Source organism: Podarcis raffonei, chromosome 8 (assembly GCF_027172205.1).
Source record: "Podarcis raffonei isolate rPodRaf1 chromosome 8, rPodRaf1.pri, whole genome shotgun sequence".
Taxonomy (NCBI): Eukaryota; Metazoa; Chordata; class Lepidosauria; order Squamata; family Lacertidae; genus Podarcis; species Podarcis raffonei.
Window position 1 is genome coordinate 43,326,503 of NC_070609.1, and position 24,541 is coordinate 43,351,043.

At 43.6% G+C, this 24,541-nt stretch overlaps 1 protein-coding gene across 3 annotated transcripts in view; it reads left to right on the forward strand.

Moving 5' to 3' along the window:
* The first annotated feature begins 4,481 nt into the window (after window positions 1-4,481).
* ADAMTS18 (ADAM metallopeptidase with thrombospondin type 1 motif 18) overlaps window positions 4,482-24,541 on the forward strand; it is a 101,325-nt gene continuing 81,265 nt past the window's right edge. For 2 of the 3 annotated variants that reach the window (XM_053399600.1, XM_053399601.1), the window contains exons 1-3: window positions 4,482-5,125; window positions 5,217-5,301; window positions 9,367-9,683. In XM_053399600.1, coding sequence (XP_053255575.1) covers window positions 5,024-5,125; window positions 5,217-5,301; window positions 9,367-9,683 — 504 coding nt within the window. In that variant the 5' untranslated portion in view covers window positions 4,482-5,023. Of the gene's footprint in view, window positions 5,126-5,216; window positions 5,302-9,366; window positions 9,684-24,541 lie in introns of those variants that run through there. The other variant, XM_053399602.1, reaches the window with a different exon arrangement.

Genomic DNA, 24,541 nt, shown 5'->3' on the forward strand with positions numbered 1-24,541 from the left:
TTAACCCCCAAAAGAAGCAAATCAAACCCTGCAATCAATGACTTTGGGTCTAATACAGCCCAATTCACTTCAAATCTCTGGGGCCATTTCCTCCCCACTCTAAGACCACTTACATTTATTGTCCTTTGAGAAGGATTCATGTAGGGAAGCCAGAAGTAGCATACAGTTAGGGTCCTTTTCAGATGACGACTTTTCTTGCTGTTTCCTTGACATGCTAGTTTTTCTGCGGAAACCCTCCCTCTCAAATAGAGCACCATTCAACTATGCAAACCCCAAACTTGGCATAGCCCTAACATAGCTTTGGCACCTCAGCAAAAATTCAGCCTCTGGTTTAAGCAGTGCAAAGTGACTGCAAAGTGCTGTTCAGAGGGACCCCAACCATAATGGGTTCATTGGTGAGGGGCTTATTTTGGTTGCACTGGAATCTCATGGTAGAAGCCATGTTTTTTCTATATTAAGACCTGTGTCCACTCAACTTCCATGGCATGGTTGAAGAGATATGGTGGTTATCTAAAGCTGGTATGAGCTAGTATGACTTTTTTTAAAAGAGGGTTCTGCTGGGGTGCTCAGACCCTGACACCTGTGAAAGGATGCATTGGTGCTAACCCTAAAATTAATGCTTATGTGTACACAATGAACACAGTCATCTTCAGAAGACATAGGAACATTGGGATCTATATTATACTGAAGAATACCATTGGTCCATCTAGCTGAGCACTGTGTACACTGACTGGCAGTGGCTCTCCGGGGTTTCAAGCAGGGGTCTCTCCCAACCCTACCTGAAGATGTCAGAGATTGAGCATGAGCTCTTCAACATGCAGAGGAGGTGCAATATCATGGAGTTATGGCCCTTACTTATTGAGCTTCTACACTACTCAGCATAGTGAGTAGCTCCACCCAGAGCATCCATGTGCTGGCCCCATGCCTGGTTTCACATCCTCTGCTCTCATGTTGTCCTCGTGTTGGTGGCAAGCCTGCAGAGTTGAGGCCTACTAAACATGCACAGGATATCCCCATTCACAGTGCTAGCAGAAGATGTGATAGCAGGGGTGGGGCCAGCATGTATGGTTGCACTCTCTGCTTATATGAACACTTTCTTGGAATGTAGTACATCTTGAGATGGCTGCCACAGTTTTATAGACATGGGAGAGCAAAACAACTTTGGACCCAAACTCCTGTCTGAATTTAAGCATCGTCCTGGATGCATCTCCAGATATGTGAACTTGGGCAAAAGTCCCCCTATGCTGAAGTATACTTATATTCTTATACATGCACCTTGCCTTGCTATTGGGAAAGGGTGAATCTGTCAATTTTATTTTCCTTCACTTTCTCATTTTTTCCAACCTTATGTCCAGTTTGCCAGATTTTCACATCAATTTGCATTTTTTTCTTTAAAATCTGCACAAAATATCCACATTTATGTGTGGATTTCTCTTGATATATATGTATTTCCACATGCAATTTGGTCTAATATATGAATTTCTTCAAGTAATTTCTCCTAACACAATGTAGGTTTGTACATTATTTTCACTCATTGCTCCCCTAGGATCCCTTGGGAGGAAGGGCAGGACATAAATTTAATAATTGATAAATAAATAATATATGCATTTCTGCAAACAGCTTTCACACTGGATATATATATGGTTGAAGAATTGCACCACAAATTCAAAAAGTGCAGATAGCCATAAATTTTTATTGAAACTTTCCATCATGCAATACAATTCAGTTTGTTTATGGGTTCAGAAAGTGCAAATTAATTTGCCTTGCATGAAAATGCAAAGTGAACACTTTTCTCCCCAAGGTGGTTGATAAGTTCTGATGCCATCTCTTGCAGAAATCTGTGATTGGTAGGGAATGTAGTGGATGATGTTTGTCCAGATAGTGGTGGCAAATTTCAGAGAGGGAAGTAGTGCTCATATTTTCCAATAAAAATGACACTGTTAAAACTAAGCCAATTATTACAACATATGTTTTCGCAAGTTAGAAGCCACTTCATCCCATTCATGAATTTTAACATCTGTAGTGAGTGAGACAAAAAAATCTTTAATTAGGATGGGAAAACTAGGAAGACGGCACTGCCACCAATTATCACTCTGTTGTGAAGGTCGGTCACTCTTTCATTTCAGTTTTGCATGGAACAGGCACATACTGAGCAGTGATGGGGAACAGTGACAGGCAGGGATGAAGTGCTACCATATACACAGAAGGGATGATGATGTCATCTCCTGGGCCATTATTTGGCAATTCTCTGCATGACAAATAAATAAGCTTGGGGTCACACCGGATAGCTAGATGAAGATGTCATCCAGTGTGGGGCAGCTGTGAATAAAGGTAAATCACGGTTGAATGGTTGATGGATTCCCATCCCAGAGTCATGCCTAGTGTTGAACTAGGACTCAAGTTCAAATCGCCACTCATCTATCAAACCCACTGGGCCAGACCCTTGCTACTTCAGGTGATTGTTGTGAGGATTAAATGGGTGGGGAAAACGCCTTGTATGCTTTGCTGTGCTCCTTTGAACAAGTGTGGGATGCAAATGTAATAATAAGGTGTGCTTCCTGAATTGTCACTATTTCACAGGAAGGATTCAAGCACATTTAGGTTTGTGCAACCTAAGTAGATCAAGTATACTGTCACCCAACCACTCTAAAAAAAGAAAAGGGCATTTTGTGGCTAGAAAAGTGGTGGGGAAATGTATTGAATACTATGACATGAATGAATGAATAATAGGAACACATATAAACCTACCACAAGCAAATCAGGATGAACGATCATTTTTATATAACCTCTACACAAACAAATCAGAATGGATGCTCAATAAAGACTGGATATAATCTAACCTCTACATAAGCTTTCTGCAAGCAAATCAAGATGCATGCTCATTAAATAAGTTGTTTGGAGTTCTAAATAAATGAAGTGTGGCAATGGGGGGAAAATCTGCTAAATTAATGTTTATGACAAAGGCTCTAGTTAATCACTGTTTCTGCCACAATGAAGCTGTAGTCCTATTATATACTTATCTTGGAGCAAGTCCTCCTAATTTCATCCAACAGAACACATGTCTGAGTATACGTGCATAGACTTGTTGTCAATCTGCTTATCTTTAAGATGCCAATATACTATTAGGGTCCTTCTTGAGTGTTGCTGTTTTGTGAGAGGGAGTCAAGCTCATGCCAACAAATTCAGGTTGCACAATAAAAGTGGACAACAAAAAATCAGACTATTTGCTGTGATGGAAAGTGCACACTGGAAAGCATGGCATAACAATTGCTTGTCATGATGTGTAACCCCTGCAAACAAATCAGGATGGATGCTCAATAAACAGGTTGTCTGGAAGTTGACCTTGAACTCATAGACCCTAGAAGCAGAGGGCAGGCAGAGGGAGCTAGAGCCTCTTAAGCTTGGCTGGGGGCACAGAAGGAATATTTGAGCAAAAAAGAGACTGGCATTGCAGGCAAGGCTGGCTGATGTTCTAGAAATGTTCTGGGTTTGTTAGCTTTTACTTTGTTCTGTTACCATCTCTGAGATTCCCCCCCCCCCAATCAAGCATAGGTATGGCAGGCATACCTTTCAACAATGGGTATTGTTGAACTGATAACCCATGAAGGAAGCCAAGGGAAAAATTCCTCACAAAACAAGGCAACATCCTTCATGCCCTGACCACCTTTCTCCCTCTCCAATACCCCTCTCTCTGGCTATAGTCCTGTTTACACTTGCCTGGGAATGAGCCACGTTTGGAACATGTTTCTGAGTGAACCTGCTTGGAGTTGCTCTGTGATTTACCCCCTCTCCTCCTTCGCCAACGATGATGATCATTATGACCATGATTAGGAGCATAGGAACCTGCCTCAACGTCATGTCATTGGTCCACGTTGTTCAGCACTGTTTACATCAGGGATGGTTGACCTGCTGCCTCCAAATGTTGAGTTTCAACTCATATCAGTCCCAGCTAGCCTGGCCAACAATAGCTAGAAGGCCACGACATAGCCACCTGATCTACACTGAGCTCTAGCAAAGTCTCAGACAGGGTTTTTTAGGATTCTAAGTGATTTACAACCAATTACACAAGTTATGGTCATTCCTCCGGTGTATTAAAGCTAATACTTTATATCCAATCTTAGTCCTAGTTAGAGCAGCGCCTCTGAAATCAATGGGCATGCCTAACAGATCTATTAATTCCAATGGCTTTGCTCTGAGTAGCACTTAGATCACAGTAGCAGCACTTTGTATCCAAAGCTAGTTCCGCCGTCGAAGTTAATAGACACAACTAACTTAGCCTTGGTGGGCCTACTGTGCATAGAGGTCGGCTGAATACAATGCAACAACAATAAGAAGAACAGTAAGATTCCAATGGCTAAAGAAGATCAAAGAAACAGAACCCAGGAAGGAGCAGCCCAGAGCAAGGGAAGCCTGCGAAGGGCCGATCCTTCTCTTCTCTTCCCTCCTCGCGCCCGCCCCATCCCCGGTAGTTGAGAGCAGGCGCTGCTGCCAAAGCGCCCGGAGCCACCAAGCAGCCTCCTCTCTCCCTCTCTCTGTCTCTCCCCCACTCCCGATTGGTGCGCTCCATCGCTGCGCCCCCTCCGAGCCGTTGCTCCCGCTCCCCGGGGGCTGCGGCGCGCAGCGAGTTAGCGAGCGAGCCGGGGCAGCTGCGCCTTGGGGCCGCCGCGTCCTGGTGGCGGAGCTGCAGCCGATTTCAAAAGCTGCGCGCTGGCCGCGGAGGAGGCGGGGAAGGCAGGCGGGCGGGCAGCAGCAGCAGCAGCAGCAGCAGGGCTCCCCTCGGCGCTCCTTTCTGCATGGGCTGCCCTGCGCCCGCGGTGGGCGGTGCAGGCGGGGGATGCCAATCCCCATGACCATCTCCCCGAACATGTGGCGGAGGAGACGGGATCTCCCGCTGCACGTGTCTGCTGCTGCTGCTGGAGGCGGCAGCGGCGGTGGCCGCGACAGGTAAACCGACCGCACCCCCACCCACCGCGCACTCCTGGCCGCCCCCTTCCCAGATGTACCGAGGCGAGAGGAAGAATCCATGGATTGCCTCCTGCTTTTCCTGTGGACTTTGCCCGTGGCGATCGGCAACGCCACCCCGATGCACTCGCTCACCATCCTCTGGCTCGGCAGCATTGCAAAGGTAAGTGGTGGTGGGAGCCATCGGGGCGAGATCCGATCGAGGTTTCCCCACGTATCCCTGAGATACCCCTCTTCTTTCTCTCTTTTTGCAGAGTCTGCAGCTGTGCTGCCTCTGTTGCGTGTCCTTGGCGGCCGCGTTAACCGGTGACAGCGGCGGCATCGGCGGATTTAACCACGGTTCGTATCCTTTTCGATTACAATGCGAATGAATGAGCCTCTTTCTCGCCTGTGCGGGAGCCCATGGGAGCAGGAGGCGGGAAACTCTTAATATTCTTTGGTTGGGAGTAGTTTCACCGGAGGCCACTGTGCAAACCATAGTTCAGTAGGGAAGGACTATAGCTCAGGGGCAGAGCACCTGCTTGGCAAGCAGAAGGTCCCAGGCTCAATCCCTGGCATCTCCCGGTAGTGTTAGGAATGGCCCCTTCTGAAGTCTTGCAGAGCTGCTGCCTGCCAGTGTGAATGCTCTTGAGCTAGATGGACCAATGCTTTGATTCTGTCAAAAGTAGCGATGACTGGACCGTTGTGGTGGATTGAGTGCTGGAAGTTGGACTTAAGAGACCAGGTGTGTTCAAATCCTGATTTGGTTATGGAGTTCAGTTGAGGGTGTGATGCTATACATACTTTCCTGAGAGTAAATGGTACGCAAATCAGTGGAATTTAATTCTGACTAGAGATGTGTATAGGATTGCACTGTGGGGGGAGGATTGGGCAGGTGACTGCCTCAGTGTGGCTCATCTGTAAAATGGGACTGTTTGAAGGTTGTGACAAGTGAGCAATGCAATAATTGCAATGAGCTATTTCTTTGCTGAGACAGAAATAAATAAGAGGCTAAACATTGTGATGGCCAGTTGTGTTAGTGGTTTGGTAAGAGTTGAACAATTTTGGGGAGAACGGCTTTGTTAATGGCTATTGCCCTTGATGTTTAAATAATGAATCATAGAATTGTAGAGTTGGGAGTGACTGAAAGGGTCATCTAGTCCAACAGAAAGTTAAAATGGCTATAGAATCAATAGACTATAGGAACAGTCTGGAGAAATTGGTGGAAGGATTACAGAATATGTACCCTGATAGCTCAGACCCAATTAAGCTGTAATAAAAGTTCCATTTGTTTCAACATGGAGGATCAAAGACTGGGCTACTTGGAAATTAATGTCACTGGAGCCAGAAGGGCTTGCTTCTGTGTAAATGAAATAGAGGTGGAGATCATTCCTGATGACTGGTGAACAAAAACTGGTGAATATCAGTCTCTTTGCACAGCTCTTTCAGCAATATGGAAAGAAACCAGCCTGAAGTGCGAAAAGAAAGGAAGACAATAAAGAATATGTGCTTAAGGATTTGTAAGAAATAGATCAAGTCTCTCTCTCTCTTTGAAACATCTCAGTAGAAAGAATCTCTACACGTTCAAAGCACTTCCAGCCTTCTGCCCAAAATGAAAGAAAGAGAATGAAATGCTAATGTAATGTAGCAGTGTATTAAAACGTGTGTGAACAGGCAGGCAATGATTCCTAGATTTCAAAGAGAACAGGTGATTGCAGGCAATCATCGACTGAAGACGAAGCTCCCATTTTTTAAAAAAGATAAGTTAATGTTACAAACAATTGCATGGCATGCTTTAGCACTCCAGCTCATATTGCAGAAGAATACAAAAACCCCTACTCATGTTCTGTATGGATATCTATATACAAATAGATTCAGCAGGATGTCCAGCTGTGAATGTTCTGTAGCTCAGGAAGATCGAAGCGTGATGCGCTTGCTAGCTGGGAGTGTTAACAAGTACAGTGCGCACAGGACTGGGAAAGGCAAATCCTGGTGTGCCTTGTGTCTGTTCGCTGGGGAATTCCTCCCTCTCGCAGCTGCTTGCATTTTTGGCTACCAGCCTGTTTAGCATCCTGAACTTCTGCCACTGATTAACACCACTGGAAAGTGAAAGGCTTGTGATATATCATTTCCACTGTCTAACACAAAGGCAACCTATTGCTGCTTACATTTAATGGAGGCATAGAGCTGTAAAGTTGGAAGAGTGTAATGCAGGATGGGCTAGTTAGCAATTCTGCACCACTTTAACTCTATCTCTAACATTTGTCCTGCCATACAAATTTGGCAGAGAAAGGTGCTCTGCCAGTTGCTTTCCTTGTCCAGATTACCATTAAGGAAAAAAGAAAAGCATTGGATTATATCCAACTCAATTTTATTCAAAGTAGACCCATTGACATTAATCAAGCTTCACTAATTTTAATGGGCCTAGCTTTGGATATAGTCCATTATGATGATGGCATGTGGAAACAGATGTTGCTGAAGACCTAGAACTCCTAGGAAATCTGGGATTTTTAAAGAAATGCTTTAATTGGAAGGGCAGAATTTCCTATGGAGGCATACTTACTATGACAGATATTCCCCCACAATGTGCAACCACTGGGGAGTTGGGGGTATATTCCAGGAAATGTTCTCAGTTCATTTAGAACTAAAATCAAGCCTCTACAGAAAACTTTTTCATTCCTTCTGGGCAAACTTCTGAGGGCTCTATTCCAGTGGTGAGCAGGACCAGAGGCAAAACTGAGCAAAGCAATTAATGTAAGATTTACCTTTGGACAGCAGGCTAGTTTACTCCAGGCAAGTAAGAACCATGATGAGAGTTCAGGGATACATTCCATCCAAGCAAAAGTGTAAAGGCAGGAGCAAAGTGGGGGTGGGGGTGAGGGGTGTGGCCTGGGGAGAGGGATAGTAGCTTGGGGAGAGTTCCGAGACCCAGCTAAGGAGACCTGTAGAGGTCACACACCCTGCTGGGCCTCCTCTAAGTCCCATTGACTGTTTTGGCAGGTGAGCTAGTTCACTTACCTGCCAATCATCTGATGCTTTGCAGGTGCTGCTGATCAGCTGATTGCAATGTCTGCAAATTCTGCTTTTTGTAGGAAGTCACATCTTTACCTGATGCACACTTGCTGTCATATAGAATGTTATGTGCAGGGCAGGTGGGCATGGCTTGTTGGACCCAGAGGCACCCCACTGCTGCACCAGCCTATCTCCTGATTTTCTTTGCTATCACTGCCTATGTTCGTCTGCTGTCCCCAGGCATGCAAGCCATGACATGAGTTGAAACCTTCCACCTGCATTATGTGCTCTCTCTCTCTCTCTCTCTGGTTGTATGGATTGGGGCCAAAATGGGTGGGCAAGTGTGTGAGCCACAATGTCTTGGAGTGGGGGGGGGGTTAGGGAGAGAGGACCCGCCCCTCTGGAGTGCCTTGCCTCAATTTCAAAACCTGGAGCCAGTATTACATGCATATGTAATCCTTTCATGTTCATCCTGTCACCTATAAATGCACATAGGATCATAATCAGGATGCCAGTGATCAGCAGTGCATAGCTGTCAACGTTTTCCTTTTTTAAAGGGAAATTCCCTTATTCCGAATAGGATTCCTCACAAGAAAAGGGAAAAGTTGACAGCTATGCAGCAGTGCAGACCAGGTTTAGGAATTTTGTTCTAGGTATATTGCCTCACAATCTTTTCATTGTACTTCTTTGTTTATTTGATCATGAACAAGAAATCACACTGCAGCTGAATTAGCAGAAACAGGCAAAATTTAGAGGTTTGAGGTGATCTTTCTTAACAGCTACAACCTTAAAAACCAGACTAGCCAAGCTGCCATTGGTGGGATTAGTGGAGGAGAACGCTGAATCCTTTGAGACACTAATAATTAAATCCTTTAATCCAGTTGAACAAATTGTGTGCAATTCCTCCTGGGACTTCAGTATTCTTTGCTCTGCTTTTGAGAGACAGGGAGATTGCACGGGGGTGGGGAAGCCACCTTCCCATTTGTCATCAATTAATTGAAGGGACAATGGAGGAAAAAATGACACCTTGGTGATGACAAATATCTTTTCCAAAGTGACTGTGGGAAACTTCACAGCTACGCCAAGCCGTCTCTCCTGGCGGGAATGATCAGAGGGCAGAGAGGAAACTAGTCCAGTTTTATAATCCTTGTCATTTATGTGGAGCCGGCTGACATTGCTTTAGAAGTATTTATGCATGCATGGCTGTATCAACACAGACTGCAGACTCCCTGTGCCACTTTGCAAATGGTGATAACGAATGTGCCCTACTGAAAACCTGCTTTGCTGCATAAAAATGTCTTACAGAGGTTAATTTTTTTAGGCAAGAAAGCCTAAAACTAACCAACTGATAAATGAACAGGCATGCCCTTGGCTCATGAAGGCTGATGGCTAATAAACCCTTTCCCTTTCCAGATTACATCTTTGTCACCCCTGTTGAAGTGGACTCCAGTGGATCGTACATCACGCATGATGTTTTGCGCAGTGCTAGAAGGAAACGATCAACCGCGAGCTCCAAGAGTTCCTTGCACTATAAATTTTCAGCATTTGGACAGGAACTTCTCTTGGACCTCCAGCTTTCGGCCTTTTTTGGCAATGGTTTCACTGTCCAGGTGCTTGGGGAAGATGGCATCGTGCATTCTCAGGAACATGAAGTTGAACAGTGTTTCTATCAGGGATTTATAAGGAACTATAGTTCTTCTTCAGTAGCCATATCTACATGCGTAGGCTTGGTAAGTGTATGCTGTCCCCTCAAATGCAACCTAGCCTCCAGACCCTTTCCTTTATTGCCTTGGCTTGTACCAAGAACACCGTTAAGGAACAGTAGAATCCAAAACCTGTTAAAGAGAATGCAGGTGGGATGGACTCATTTTGACACAGTTATTATGACCCTGCAACATTCAGTTTGACATACAATCCTTCTCCCAACTCCCCACCCCCATTACCTGTCTTGCCAATGTAATCATATTCAACAAGAGAGCTATAATTACAGATGATATCTTTCTGTGCTAAACTAGTGGTTATCTTAAGATTGGTTCCTGAAAAGACAAGCCTTCTGAAAGTACTTCTAAGGGCAATTATGTGCAGATGTTAATCCTTGGGAATTTCTTTTCTGCCCAAAATATTCACAGTGTATATATGTGTAACTGGTTGGAAAGGTTTGAGATCCTTCCTGTGTATGTATGTATAGTCTTTGCTCATACTTCTTCTACTTCTTCTACTGTTAACTCTCATTTCCTCATATGAACCACAGTGGAGGGCAGGGAAGCATAGAGGTTGTTTTCATTGATGGCCATCATGACTAACACTCTTACTAAGAACATAGGCTATCAAAAAAGGGTCCAAGTTTTTAATTGCTCTAGTTGGTGCCAACCAATTGTCTATTAGACTCCTAGACTGTGTTTCTAGTCTTTATGGATGTGGATAATTTTGGGGGGAGCGTGTGATGAAATCACAGATGCTGGGAATAGAGAAGGACAATGGATGCTACTGATTTGGGACTGCACTCTAGTAAACTGCAGAAAATTCTCACCCAAAAAGTCTGTTACTTAAACTTCATAGTTGATGTTCACCAACTAACAGTGTCTCCAGCCTTCCGCCTTCTATCCTCCAATACACTCCCCAACTGCCCCTTTCCGCTGGTACCTGTCAGATTCCAGCGCAGTGCAGGATCCCACAAAGAAGGTGGTGAGACGTGAGGAAAGGCAGGACCAGGCTGGAGGAAGGCAGAGCAGGAGGCAAGGCTGGGCAGAAGTTGCAGAGCTACACTCTAGGGATTCAGAGGTTGTGGCGGTACCTTTCTAGATCATTGCCTTGGTATTTGCATTTTTGAGGGGAAAGTCTTTTAAAAATGTTATTAGTGTGGGCTGCTAGTGTCAGAATTCAGGGACATTGAAGCTCTCTCTCAGTGGACTTGATAATATTGGGTACATCCTTGTCCCTTGCACGTGTGTGTGTGTGAACTTTGAGGCATCTGTGCATGCAATTTTACATCCCTTTAACTGCTCAGGGGTTTAACTGTACCCCATTATGTTTTGTTTTTCTGGTATGTTATTTTGGAGAAGACATAGGGTTGGATCCAGATGAGGGTCCCATTGATATCAATGCAAAGATTTAGTCACAGCTAACTTAGGTTCCATTGATTTCAGCAGAGCATCTGAAAGAGCAGCATGGAGCATCTTTCTGGTGGGGTCCCCAGATGCTGTGTACCCAAAAAATCATATACAATGCTAAAATGTGTGTAAACAGGCATATATTCATGAAAATAACATACAAAAATGCATTATATGAGTGGAAATTGCTTACAAAAATGTCAGAATCATTGGGTTGTATGCAATTAACTTTACACAGAATAGGCCAGCTGAAATTAATGGAGCTAAGTTAGTCCTGTCCATTAATGTCAATGAGTCTACTCTGAGTAGAGCTAACATTGGACCCAACTCATAACAACAAACAAACAAACATTTAGAGCCAGTTCTTATGATTATACTGTTAAGGTTGTATCCAGATTGTCATATTTTGTGGGAGGGATTCAAGAACACATTGGAAATTTTGGTTTGTGCAACTGAAATATATTGAAGTGTTTTTTGCTCCAGCACACCAGATCCACTTCAAAATATGCAACAGACTTTTTGTAGTTAGGAACGTGATGGAGAAATGCACTACAAAGTGTGGGAGGATTAGTGGGAAGACGTATAAGCATCATGCAAACATATTATAGTGAATGAAAATGAGATGACTGCATGTTGCAGAACTTTCAAATCAGAATGAATAATCAGTAAAGACCAGGCAGAGTCTAACCTCTGTGTAAGCTTTGTGCAAGCAAACCAAGATGAATACTCAATAAACAGGTCATATGGAAGAGTCCCCGTTTTTGTTTTGAAGTAAATTGGTACATATGCTAAAAGAATGTTCTAAACCTCAAATCCTAATTAATTACTTAGCAATAGGTTCATGTAGGGTAGCTGAGTGAAAAAGAGACTAAGGTTCCTGCATATGTAAAGTTACACCTGGTGAAATTCCCTTTCCTACTCAATTCTTCAAAGCATGGGATCTCTGTTTCCTTTTTCAGCTGGCCACCTTCAATTACTATTCACTGTCTTTTAAGGTAACAATATCAGAATGAGATGCTATGTTAATTGCACTATGGGTGTTATTGGAGGGATGCGGGGGTGCTGTGGTCTAAACTACAGAGCCTAGGGCTTGCCGATCAGAAGGTTGGCTGTTTGAATCCCCGTGACGGTGTGAGCTCCCGTTGCTTGGTCCCTGCTCCTGCCAACCTAGCAGTTTGAAAGCACATCAAAGTGCAAGTAGATAAATAGGTACCACTCCAGTGGGATGGTAAACAGCTTTTCCGTGTGCTGCTCTGGTTCGCCAGAAGCAGCTTAGTCATGCTGGCCACATGACCCGGAAGCTGTACGCTGGCTCCCTCGGCCAATAAAGCGAGATGAGCGGCGCAACCCCAGAGTCATCCGCAACTGGACCTAACAGTCAGGGGTCCCTTTACCTTTATGTATGTTATTATATTACTTACATGCAACTAAAATTAGCAGTGGCCCTGGTGTGATTTCATCCAGGGTTATTCTCAGTAAGCATTGAATCCCTGGAGTGCAATGTTGGCAGCAGAGTGGATTTGAATGTTTTGCGGTTTCAGAAAAGACTGCAATGATTAAGCTTTTTAAATAGCTTTTGAAATTTAGCTCAGAAGTGCAGACAAGAATGAGATACTGACAGTTACAGTAAAGTGATGTGCCTGGCTCTTACTGATGAAAATGCATTGGGAGAAATCTAGCACTTTTTTCTTAGGTGAATAAACAAAGTTGCCCAATACTCTACAACTAATGCAAGACATTCTCCAGAGTCATTTGTCAGAAAGGATTGGGGAGAAGGTTATAGCTTAGTGGTGGACAACATACTTTGTGCACAGAAAATCTTAGGTTTTGTTCCCTATTTCATCTCTTAAAATTACCTCAGGTCTCAGGGCTGGAAAGACCTATCTGAATATTTTGAGAGCTGCATTCAGAGCCTCCCCAACCTGATGCCCTCTAGATGTTTTGGACTATAACTGTGATCACCCTCAGCCATCATGGTCACTGGTCAGGGATGACTGGAATTGTTGTCCAACCAGGCTGGAATGGATAATGCTTTGATTAGATGGACCACTAGTTTGATGCTGTAGGACTCCTTGCCCCTGTGAGTGAATGAGGAGTTGGACCACACCTGGTGGTCCTGCTCCTAATGTCAGCTGTTCCCAGTTCTTACATATTCAGGTCTGAATGAGATGCCTTCATTTACTCAGTGTTCCCTGTTGCATGGAGAACATAAGTCAATAGCCACTTTTCTATCAGTTTGCAATAACAATGCAATAACAAAGATCAAGATTCTGTAAACAAGGAGTAGCTAATGTGATGCTTTTGTCCTCTGCACCAACCCTGCACCCTTGCTTAGAGGACAAACGGGCTTTTTGGCACTGAAGTTCCACTCCTGTTACCTACTGAGTCCCACTCCTCAGCTTCTGGCTATTATGGTAGGTTCCACCCGTCTTAATAATGGGAAACCTGCCACTCTCCATATGTTGCTGGACTCCTGACTTCCGTTATCCTTGACCATTGAGCATGTTGTCTGGGGCTGAAGACAGTTGCGAGCCTAAAAACATCTGGAGAACTACAGGTTCTCCAGCTCTGACCTATCTCCTGGAATAAGAAGCAAAGCTCTTGATCAAGGGTGAGACCCTCCAGACATTGTACTCCATCAGCCCCCAGACAGCATAGCTGATTATCAGGGATGTTGGGGGTTGTAGTTCAACATGCTGTGGAGGACACCATTCTGGCTGCAGGGGTGTAACCATGTGCTTGGAATCCTGTGCTGTGATTGAGAATCCCTTGTGGACAACCACCATTTGTGTCTCCACCCCCCTTCCCTTACTATGTTGTGTCACTTGGCTAGCCTTCTTTCCTATTTGCTTTGTTCACTGCAATTAAACCGAAAGTGGTGTTGCTTCTACATGGTTGGTAGCACTAATCTTTCCATTGTTCCTTTCATTAGCAGTAGCTTCTCCACAATAAAATGGCAGTGACCCATTCTTTTAAGCCTGGAACACCACAATGTGATTTGGAAGCAATTGTATTTCAATAGACTGCAGGGATTCTTTGATCTCACTTGTTTTTTGGTCTCTGTGTGTGTAGTGCGGGGAGCAGCATGCTGGGGAGCATTCTCTAATTCAGCAGTTCAGATGTCTACTTCGTGCTTTTGCCTGGATAGAAGATTATGAAGAGAGAAGAAAAGTCCCTCTATAAGCTAGCTGGGTGGGGGAGGACCGAGGACCTGGTGCTTTACTACAGCTCTACAATGAGGCTGACACTGAACTCCATGTATCATTGATTGACATATCCATCATGCTCCGTTCTTAAAAAAAAGGGGGGTATAAGAAGTTGGACCTTTGGTTCTCCAGGATTCCAAATGAGAGACTTTCTGGTATTATAGGAGATGGAACCTGGAACAGTTGATCTAACAGTTGATCTAACACTCAAAGAAGAGCAGAGGAAGCAGACTTATCCTGAGTCAGACAATTGGTCCATCTAACTCAGTATTGTCTGCACCAGGGGTGGGCAACCTTTGGCCCTCAGGCCACGTTTGGCCCAGCATGGCTTCCAGTTTGACCCATGACTGTTTCCCATAACTCATGGCCACTTGTCCCACATGCCAGTGACGGCAAGTGTGGGGCAGATAGAGATGCACCTGGATCAGCTGCATGGCTGAGTTCTGCATGTGGGACTCACTTGTGAAGCCACTCCCTGCAGAATGCAGACTTGAAGTCACTGGATACTGCTGATGGACTGTTTTTCAAGCCTGCTGCTTGCAAATCAGCTGCACTTCAAAGCACCATGCAGGGCTCTTTGCAAGGCCTTTGTGGTGCTTTGAAGTCTCAGCAATCATCACCTGACATCTTTGTGATGTCAAACCTCGCCCATGAGGGATAGGAAAGGTGAGGATCTGGCCCACTATCCAGTTCAGTTTTCCAATCCTGGTCTATATTGACTGGGAGCAGATTTCCAGGATTCCAGATACAAGTCTTCCCTAGCCCTGCCTGGAGATGCTAAGCATAACAGTAATAAATAACTTCAATAAATAATCAGCATGTCAATAACAATAATACAGTTCAAACATTAGCATATACAAGTGAGGCCTGCAACAAAATGCTGCAGCATAGTGTGCTGATGTTTGGGATTCCAGCTACTTTACTCCATCTCCAACCCCCTTGTTTTCATTCCTCTTCCAACTGTCAATCAGCATTCATTCACACACACACAGACACACACACACACACACACACACACACACACACACTTACTTCATATAGACTGGACTGGCCCAAGGCATTTTGCTGTCTGAGGTAAAGGACAAGATGATGCCACCTCTCCAAATCCACATATAGAAGCGAAATGGACTTGCGCTTGAATCTTCCTTCAGCATTGATGATAGGGTAGCATCTTCCACAGTATCTGAGGGAAGCAGCCTAGGTTAGGGTTGCAGGGCAGATTGGGTGGCACACGCAACTCTGTCTGCTCCACAGCCCCTGGCGTCTGCTACCTATCTCACTCTGTCTAATGGTAGGGCCGGCCCTGCATGTAGACATGGTCTGAGTGTAGATTCCTTGGATAAGAAAGCCACTGATTATGTTGCTGTCTGCCTTTCTGATCCTATCGGTGGGGAAAGGGACTTTGCTGCTTTCTTGCCAAATTCTTTTTTGGCAGGTCTGCTATGAATTTAAAGTGCACAGCAGGCACTGTGCACTGATACGCTCTGACATTGAATTGACTGGCTATGGACTGATGAAAGCTAAATTAGTTTTGGTTTCAAACAGTAGGGAATAGACTAGAATGCTGTGTATATAAAATTATATATATGGTTTAAAAAAATCAGTTTTACAAAGGTGGCAGTCATGTTGACAAGGAACATGTCAAACGGGAATTTCGTTCCAGTTTAAAACTGATAACAGGGGATGCCAAATTGCAGTTGCTGACAATGAAATCTTTTTTTTTTAAAAAAAATGCTGTTTTCAAATACAGAAACTTGTCAGTTCTTGAAAAATCTTGATATATGGGTTTGCCGATGATAGGAGTGTTGAGAAATAATATCAAGCAGATACTTCTTGGCTTCCTTCTCCATATTTTTTTGGGGAGGGATTTAACAGGTGCTGAAAAACAGTTAATGGGAGTTGTTGAAGGTCAATGAAGCTTAGTTGGAAAACCTTCCCAGAAATGGCCTGTACTAGTGTTAGGCCAGATGTGGAGAACCTATGGCCCTCCAGATATTGCCAAACTACAACTCCCATCAGCCCTAGCAAGCATGGATGGCCAATGGTGAAGTATGATGGGAATTTATTTATTTCATAACATTTACACAGCGCTTGATTGTAAAAAACCAAACCAAAGCAAACCCACAAAAGTGGTTTACAGAAATATAAAACAAGAAAATCAAGAAAAAATGACAACAGTACTTTAAAACATACAAAAGTTTAAATATTAAAACTGATTAAAATTACCTCAACTTTCTAAGAATCTAGGCAGGCTTGACTAAACAAGAGTTTTTTAAGCAAGTGCCAAAAAGAAATGCATGCCTGCTTGCTATCAGTAGGCAGGGAGTACCAAAGTGCAGGTGCTGCCGCACTAACTGAATTCTTACAAATCAGAACCTGTATTATGTAGCACCTGTATTAGCAGGAACACCATCTGGGGAGGGGCTGGGGGACTGAGGGCCTTCTTGGCAGTGGCACCTTCTCTGTGAAACGCTCTCCCATCAGATGTCAAGGAGATAAAGAACTATACAATTTTTAGAAGACATCTGAAGGCAGCTGTGTATTGGGAAGTTTTAAACATTTGAAGTTTTATTATGTTTTTATATGCACTGGAATCTGCCCAGAGTGGCTGGGGAAACCCAGCCAGATGGGTGGGGTATTATTATTATTATTATTATTTATTACTTTATTAAGCTGGCTCTGGATGGATGTAATAACGTTTGGGCACCCGATGTTGAAGAACACTGCCCTAGAAGTTACGTTACCAATCTTTTGCGACCGGTTTGCCCAAGCACTAGACAGCCTTGGCATTGTCTTGCCAGACATATGGCTAGATCTAGTCCTACTTAGCATCAGTGAGATAGTTCTTACTAATGAAAAGCCTGATGCATTTCGGGTGTAAAAGCCTTTCTAAGGCAAACACTCCTGGTTACATATGAAAATCATGAAGAGTGAGGAATCTAGACTGAGCCTACTCTGTCCTGCTCTGGACCCTATGCACATGTAATTTATACATACATATGCAAGATTTGTTCTGACCTTCAAAAAAGTTTTTTTTTTAATGCATGGTCATCCAGAGTGGGGAATCCATATGCAATCCATATATTTGTGGAACATCTGCACAGGGCTACTGGTACCCCCGAGGTAGAATCTTGGAGCAGGGGTGGCCCAAGACAGGTTGCTGCCTGATGGGAAGGACAAGATGGAGTCCCATTTGCATTCCATGGACAGAAGCTGGCTGGACAAGCAAGTTGAATTTTACTTCAGCACTGGTGATGTGATAGTATCTGAGCACTGATCTCATGTCTAGTTTGGTCCTTGGAGGGACCACAGATGCACTTTTTGCTAAATTACCAGTGGCAAACCAACTGAATGTTCATGGAATAAATAGATCATCGTAACCTAGCATTAGAACCAGAGCAGTCATCCCCACCCCCATCTCTCTCTGCAAATTTTTATACTTAATTTGAGGAAAAAACACATATGCATGGGAATGTACTTATAGGGGAAAATAAACTTAAGTTCTGTGCCACATTCCTAATTCTGCATTGATTTTTTTTCCTCCTTCAAAGAGGCTTAGGATGTAGGATGTTATTATCAATCCCATATGCTTTAAATTAGTCTAGTCCAAACCACAGGAAATGTTTAAAGTTAATATTGTAATTGAAAATGTTTCTTGTAGGTAGAAATATATATAAAAATAGTCAAAATTTAGAAAACCTGCCAGTAGTTGGAAATTGTGTCAGATGAGAAGGCTGGGAACAAATTTGAGATAGGAAGGCAAGTTCTGAAGCATAGCACCTGTTGTGCTGAGAGGATTTCCTGGGGAAGTGTTGATGTGGCAGGTTATTTGTAGGCAGAGATTATTCATTGTAAAAAGATGTGCATATTAGAGCTTGAGATTTAGATGTTTGAGATTGGGTAGCATGCTTCCTAAATATATTTTACTTGGAATCAAGATTGTGCCCATTTGCCCCACACCGGCCAATTTTCAAAGCAGGAGCGGTTGATCTGTAATTTCAGTTCAGATACTGTTGCACACTAACTCCCATTAGCTGCAGCCAGGGATGATGGGAGCTGTAGTCCAGCAACACTGAGGGTGCCAGAGGTTTCCCAACCTTGACCTAGGCGCTCGAATCATAGGTCACCTGTTCTGCACCAGTTACACTTACTATGTCAGGCATTCTGTCCCAATTCAAGGTGCTGGAATTAAAGTTTTAAGCACCAAATGTTTTCTAACCACACTATCTGAAGGATCTCCTATGCCCATGTAACCACCTAAGCTTTAAGGCTGGCAGCTGGGGCATCTTCTCTCTTGTATCGTGCAATACCAGACACTTACCTTCTCGATGCCAGTCTTTAAATATTTTTGGCTGACAAAAGAAAATGAGCATTGAAATATCTGGACTGTTAGGATTTTATTAATTATTATTTTTTTGATAAAAGTTCATCTGTGCAAGAGTGTCTATGTTAAGCATTGTAAGATGTTACGAAGTAGTAATTCATTTAGAACTTGAAAAGATTACAGACAGCGAACAAATGCACCCCAGATCAAGGGCAAATGACCCTCTTAGCATGGCTAGCTAGACTAAGACATTGGCTAGTGGATGGCGCAACCCAACTGTCATTCACTTGAAATCATTGACAGGTGGGTTGTCCTGCTTATTAGTCAAAGTCCTAAAAATCTTCATTGTGACAGCATGGTGGATCAGGGTCTTGGTTGCTTTGTTTTTTAGGAGGCACAGGGCAAGCCACACAACTCACACAGCTCTGTCCTCCATTTGTCATTGTCCTTCAGCATCTGCTTGAGATGGTCACCTCACTCTTCCTAATGATAGAACCGGCCCTGTTCAGAGTGTGATGTGTGGCTTTCAACCCAACAGATGAACACCAAGGCACTATACCACATTGCTTCTCTTTTAAAAGAAGAACAAAAGAACTAATATCCTAGTAATGATAAATGTGATGAAGATATAGGTTTCTATATCTGTGGAACAAGTTTCTACAACCTTTTGGCATTTTTTTTAAAAAAAATAAATATGCATTGCAAGGGGTTATTTGTGATATATATCTGCCAAAGTGGTGAGACTATGTTGTGATTTCAAACATAGTTAAATATAGCACAACGCATTTTGTACTGTTGAAAATAAATCACTACTCTGAAGTGCGAATATAAGGGGGGAAATGTCTCACTTACTCCAAGGGCAAACTATGGGGAAGCAGCCCTGAAATGTCAAGGAGATGAATTAGATCTGTTTGAGATAAGTCTTTCCAATATATCATTGTATGTGTCTAGAACAAGCATGGTTACATTTTGCAGGAGGTTAAAAATATATGCTAGATATATGCAGGTAAAAGAAGATGTTCTTCTGCAAATCATTGCCTGATCCTAGATGGATAGTTCAGTTCTGGCTGCAATGCAAACAGTGTCACATGTCTTTGCTGCTAAACAAGGACTCTTTGTAGGAGTAGCATTTGATGTGACATGTAATCTTAACTTATGGTAGTTCACCTGTGATTACTCTTATAGGGTTGCCAAACGTCAACGGAAAGCTCAACAACTTTTCTGTCTGGATTGTCACTGTTTGAAATATGGCAACCCTACTTTCATGCACTCAAGCTGATTTGAGTTTGCTTCGTGCATTATCCCTTTCAAGCAGGCTTAGGGCCAGCACTACCATTAGACAGAGTTAGGCAACTGCCTTAGGTAGCAGGTGCTGAGGAGTGGTGGTGAAGTGTTGTGGGACACAGTTGTGTGGGCTGCATTGCCTCTGCTGTCCCCACAATGTTAGTTTGCTACTCTTCGGAGAAAGCTGTCCCTGTGTTGAAAAAAAGATTGTAGTCCAATCATTTTCTGTATGTGGGATGGAGGATGGTGCCACCTTCTTTCTCAAGTGGCAAAATGGCTTGGACCATGCAGAAGACCCTGCAGGGTCAGGCTGCTAGCCCTGCCCCAATATTGCATGCCTTCCTGCCTCCTGTCCCTGACAAAGAGTTGTGCGAGGTTATCTGCATAGAGAAATCTTAAACCTTGATTGAACAAGGTTCCAGATCATGTGGAATCCCATGCACATAAAACTCTGCATGCATAGGCTTTCCCTGTTCTTATGCCCATATGAAATGCACAGTTGTCGAAGGACCAGAAAGTTGTAGGATGTTGAAGGCAGGGTCAGCTGTATGGGTCCACTGTCCCTTCTGTACATGGTGCTGGATAACATATGAATGGAGGCTTAGATGTTGTTTTCATCAAGTTGCATGGGGCTTCTCGAATCTGTGAAGACACACCATTCCAAAAATAGTTGATCACTCTAGAAAGCATCAGCAGTGCATACCACCTAGATAAAAAAATAGGGTAACTTCAGGCCAAGGAAACCCTCTGTTTGACCGCCAGGCCATAACCTCCCTGAGTGCTTCTGCTGGGCTTCAATGCATGAACTATGATAGTGCCTCTTGCTTGCTTAGCAGAAGGCTGGAGAGATGTGGTGTGTATGGAAACCTCTGGCTTTTGTATGGTTGGAATGTAGCCTACTGCACAAAGTTAACAGCCACATTCATTGCTTTGCATACTCTTGTGTCTGAATCTGCCCATCATGTGACCCCGGAAGGTTGCCCACAAGAGAATGCTGGCCTTGGATTGAAAAAAAGGTTCCCCACAAAATGACCACATCATTTTGATTCAGAGCACTGGCTAGCTGTTCTTTAATTCTGCATAAGTGGTGTAAATCTGAGTCCTGGGACACCCCCAGAATTCAAAATATCTGAAGAGTCTGCCTTCTTCCTGACTAGGAGCATCTCTGCCTTGTCTGGATTAAGCCTCAATTTGTTAACCCACATCCAACCAATTACTGCCTTCAGGCACTGATTCTAATTTCAATAACTTCCTTTGTATTAATCATAATGAAGCGAAATTAAGACCAGGTCCATGCTAGTGCAGTCCTGTCCTCACTGCAGCCTTGTCACACCCTAGACCCACCTAGGTAATCAGCAGTGTCAAGTGGGTGGCTCTCTGGCTTTGTCCCACCTCATGGGTCACAACTGCTAGCAAGGCAATTCTTATATAGGCCAACAACTTAAAATATCTGAAGCTTATTAACATTAGCAGCAGTTCATGCATATAAATATACTCACGCCTTACCTACCATTCAGAAATTCTTCAGTTTGGGATTACAGTTCTTGGAGTAACAGCCTTTTAGGCTGAACTCAAAGGGCCAAGTGCATGTAGAAGCATCACAGTAGATTAACAAGAATAACATATTCCTGAAAGAAAGAGAAATTTGAGCCAATAAAGGGATTACTGACTGTCATCCATGAATAAATCTCCAATTTGATTCTGAAGAAATCCTGTGAAGTGCACCCAAGCACTGAATTTCTGAATATTGTTATTCTGCTGGTCTGCACAAATGCCCTGAATAATGAGAGACAAGTCTCTGCTCACTGTGCAGTGGTCTGGGTCAGTTGCAGCGAGGGTGTTCTCTTTAGCTCATGGAGCAATCATTATGAATGGACTAATGAAACTCACCTGCTATTCAAATCAGTCACAGAGTTCTTGCAAATTCTTTCTTGGAAAGTTTGCAAGGCTAAATATGGTAGCATATTGTCGCTTGGAGAAAGTGAATGCTCCCAAACAACCTCTGAATAAAATGAAGGACAGAACAATGCTATTTCATGGTGTTATTTCCTATCTACCCAAGACCACCCTCACTGGTGTAATGTGAGTTTCTTTTGTGGTGCTAATTTACCTGATTTATGAAGATGGCTGATTTAAGAACTAGTTTCTTCTGCTACTCTGGATTGCTACTTTCTGTGACATTGCTGTATTGTGGTACAATGAATTGTTTGTGTGCCCTTTGCGCTGAAAGGTGGGTTATAAATGTAATAATAATAATAATAATAATAATAATGGCAAGCGGTGTTTTCCTATGATGACTGTTTCTGGTGGTCTGCATATACTGGTGGTCATTTCTGGTGGTCTGCATATACTAATATGCATAAGGCAGTGATTCATGTATAAACGAGAGCAGTGTGGAGATTCTTGGTTTTGCAATCCTACAGTCCCTTGGAGGGTATTCTAGGGCCATAAGAAGCAACAGACAAAAGAGAGAGAGAGAGAGAGAGAGATTAAAACTTGAAGAAGAAGGTCTGATATTGAATGCTTCCTTCTTCCACAGGCCTTACTCTACTATGTCAGAGCTCTGAGTTGTTCCATCTAGGTCAGTATTGTTTACACTGACTGGCAGAGGTTTTCTAAAGTTTCAGACAGGGTTCTCTCCTAGCTGTACCTGGAGATACCAGGAATTGGACCTTCAAAGCAGATTCTCTGCCACTAAGTTACAACTCTTCCACATATGATGTCAGTAGGGCTGAGAAGGCAGCATGGTGGGGGTGTACTGAAGGCATGCTAGAGCCAGAGCAGGGGGGATGGGGAGTGTTGGATCCAATGCCTCCACAGTCCCCTGATATGCCCCCAAATCAGGGAAATAATTATGTTAGCCCTAAAGCTGGAATAGTTTGTGTCATCATTTCAGTTAGGAGGAAAATGGTTATCATCATCACCACCACCATCATAGATGGGGGGAAAATGGAGGAGCATGAGAATACCCTTCCACCCAACCAACATGAGGCTAGTAGGGTGTCCATTGGTCTCGTTTGGTTCTCATTCCTACCACACATTTTAGGATTGCAGCCTTAGAAAGATGAAAGAAATTCTTTGGCTGCATCTGACTGAGAGCTCTCACTAAGCAGAGAAAGTAGGCTGGAAGTTCAGCAGTCATACCCAGAGAACCAGCTGTTGCACATAATGTACTCCCAAGTCTGCCATCTGGAGATTACAGCTGCCAGATTTACTTCCCTGTGAGACGAGAGTGCAATGACTCTGCTGCCAGAGCGTAGTAGTAACTGCAAAAGAACAAAGAAATAAATGACTGAGATCCAGGCTGCTTCACTGCTGGACTCTCAGGCAAGGCACTAAGGGAGAACGCTTGTTCCAGTGGCGCTCCAGAAAGGAGCATCTTCAACACTTTGCCTCCATTTGTTCAACACTTTATTTTCTATTGTGCTCAACACCCATTTCATGAACTTGATAAGTGATTTGCATGGGTGATTTATCACTATCACGTGAGACAATAAATTTGAGCATGTGGACCTGATCACAGTCATTTTTAATCATTCACACACCCAAAGGTTGTTGAATGGGAACTGTTGCTGTGAATTTTCCCATGAGTTAAGAACAAGCTAATGTTAAAGCAGCACTGGTCACATGTCCTGCATCAAAACTAGGCCTAATTGGGGTGTAGGACAAGTTAAGGTCCAAACACCCAACCCACTGGGTGGAGTGGAGTTGCTGCACTGGCCTCCTGGAGGGCACTGATGCTTACCAGAAGGGAGAGGGGGAGTGGCAAGCCAGCAGAGAGGCCAGTGTGGGGCAAATACACTGGCAGGACTGCCATATTAGCTCCAGCAGTGTGTTTTGAACCATGCTGACCTCCACCTGCTTCCCCTTTCTCCTGTTCCCTCCCAGTCAGTGACAGTGACTCACAGCTAGTGTAGTGGCTCTGCCTTACCCAGTAGCAACCACTTCCCCAGCCAGCCATCTCTGGGCATTCCCCACAATTGTAGTAGAGAGCTGGGTTTGCCATGTGACCTACCTGGCTCCACCTGCAAACTAGTTCTGCTGCCTGCCCATCACCATGTTGAAACAATATTCAATTGCCTAGTCCAGTTGGCTTCTGTATACAGAATGTGGGGTAGGGATAGATGAATCTTTCACTTTTGGTTTCTCGGTTTCTCATTTTCCCAATCCTAAATTTGGTCCTCCACATTTTTTGCAGAAATCTGCGCTTAAAAAAAAAATTTAAACAGCCTCATGAAAATGTTTCAGCATTTTAGCGCAAAATTCTCCTAACGTATACATTTTTGCAAGCAGTGATTAAAATAAATCTTTTTTGCAAGCAATTTCCCCATATGTAATGCATTTTTAAATGTTATTTTAACCAATGCACATACTTCTACGCACATTTTCCCTTAACAGATGCATTTTTGTCCACATTGCTTCTTTGGAGAACTACACTGCAAAATTCAGAGAAGCTGAACTTGGACGGATAATTGTGGTTTGGTTTCAATATTGGTTTGAGAAGTGAAAAGTAGGTAGTTTTTCATTAAAATGCAAATAAAATCAACTTCTCCCCCCACCTCCTCAAAAGGGATGGGTACTATTTCTTTGCTGCATGCAGCAAAATGTCCTAGACTGCTCCTGCAGTTACATATTCTTTTTTCCAAGTCCCCCGAGAACAAATT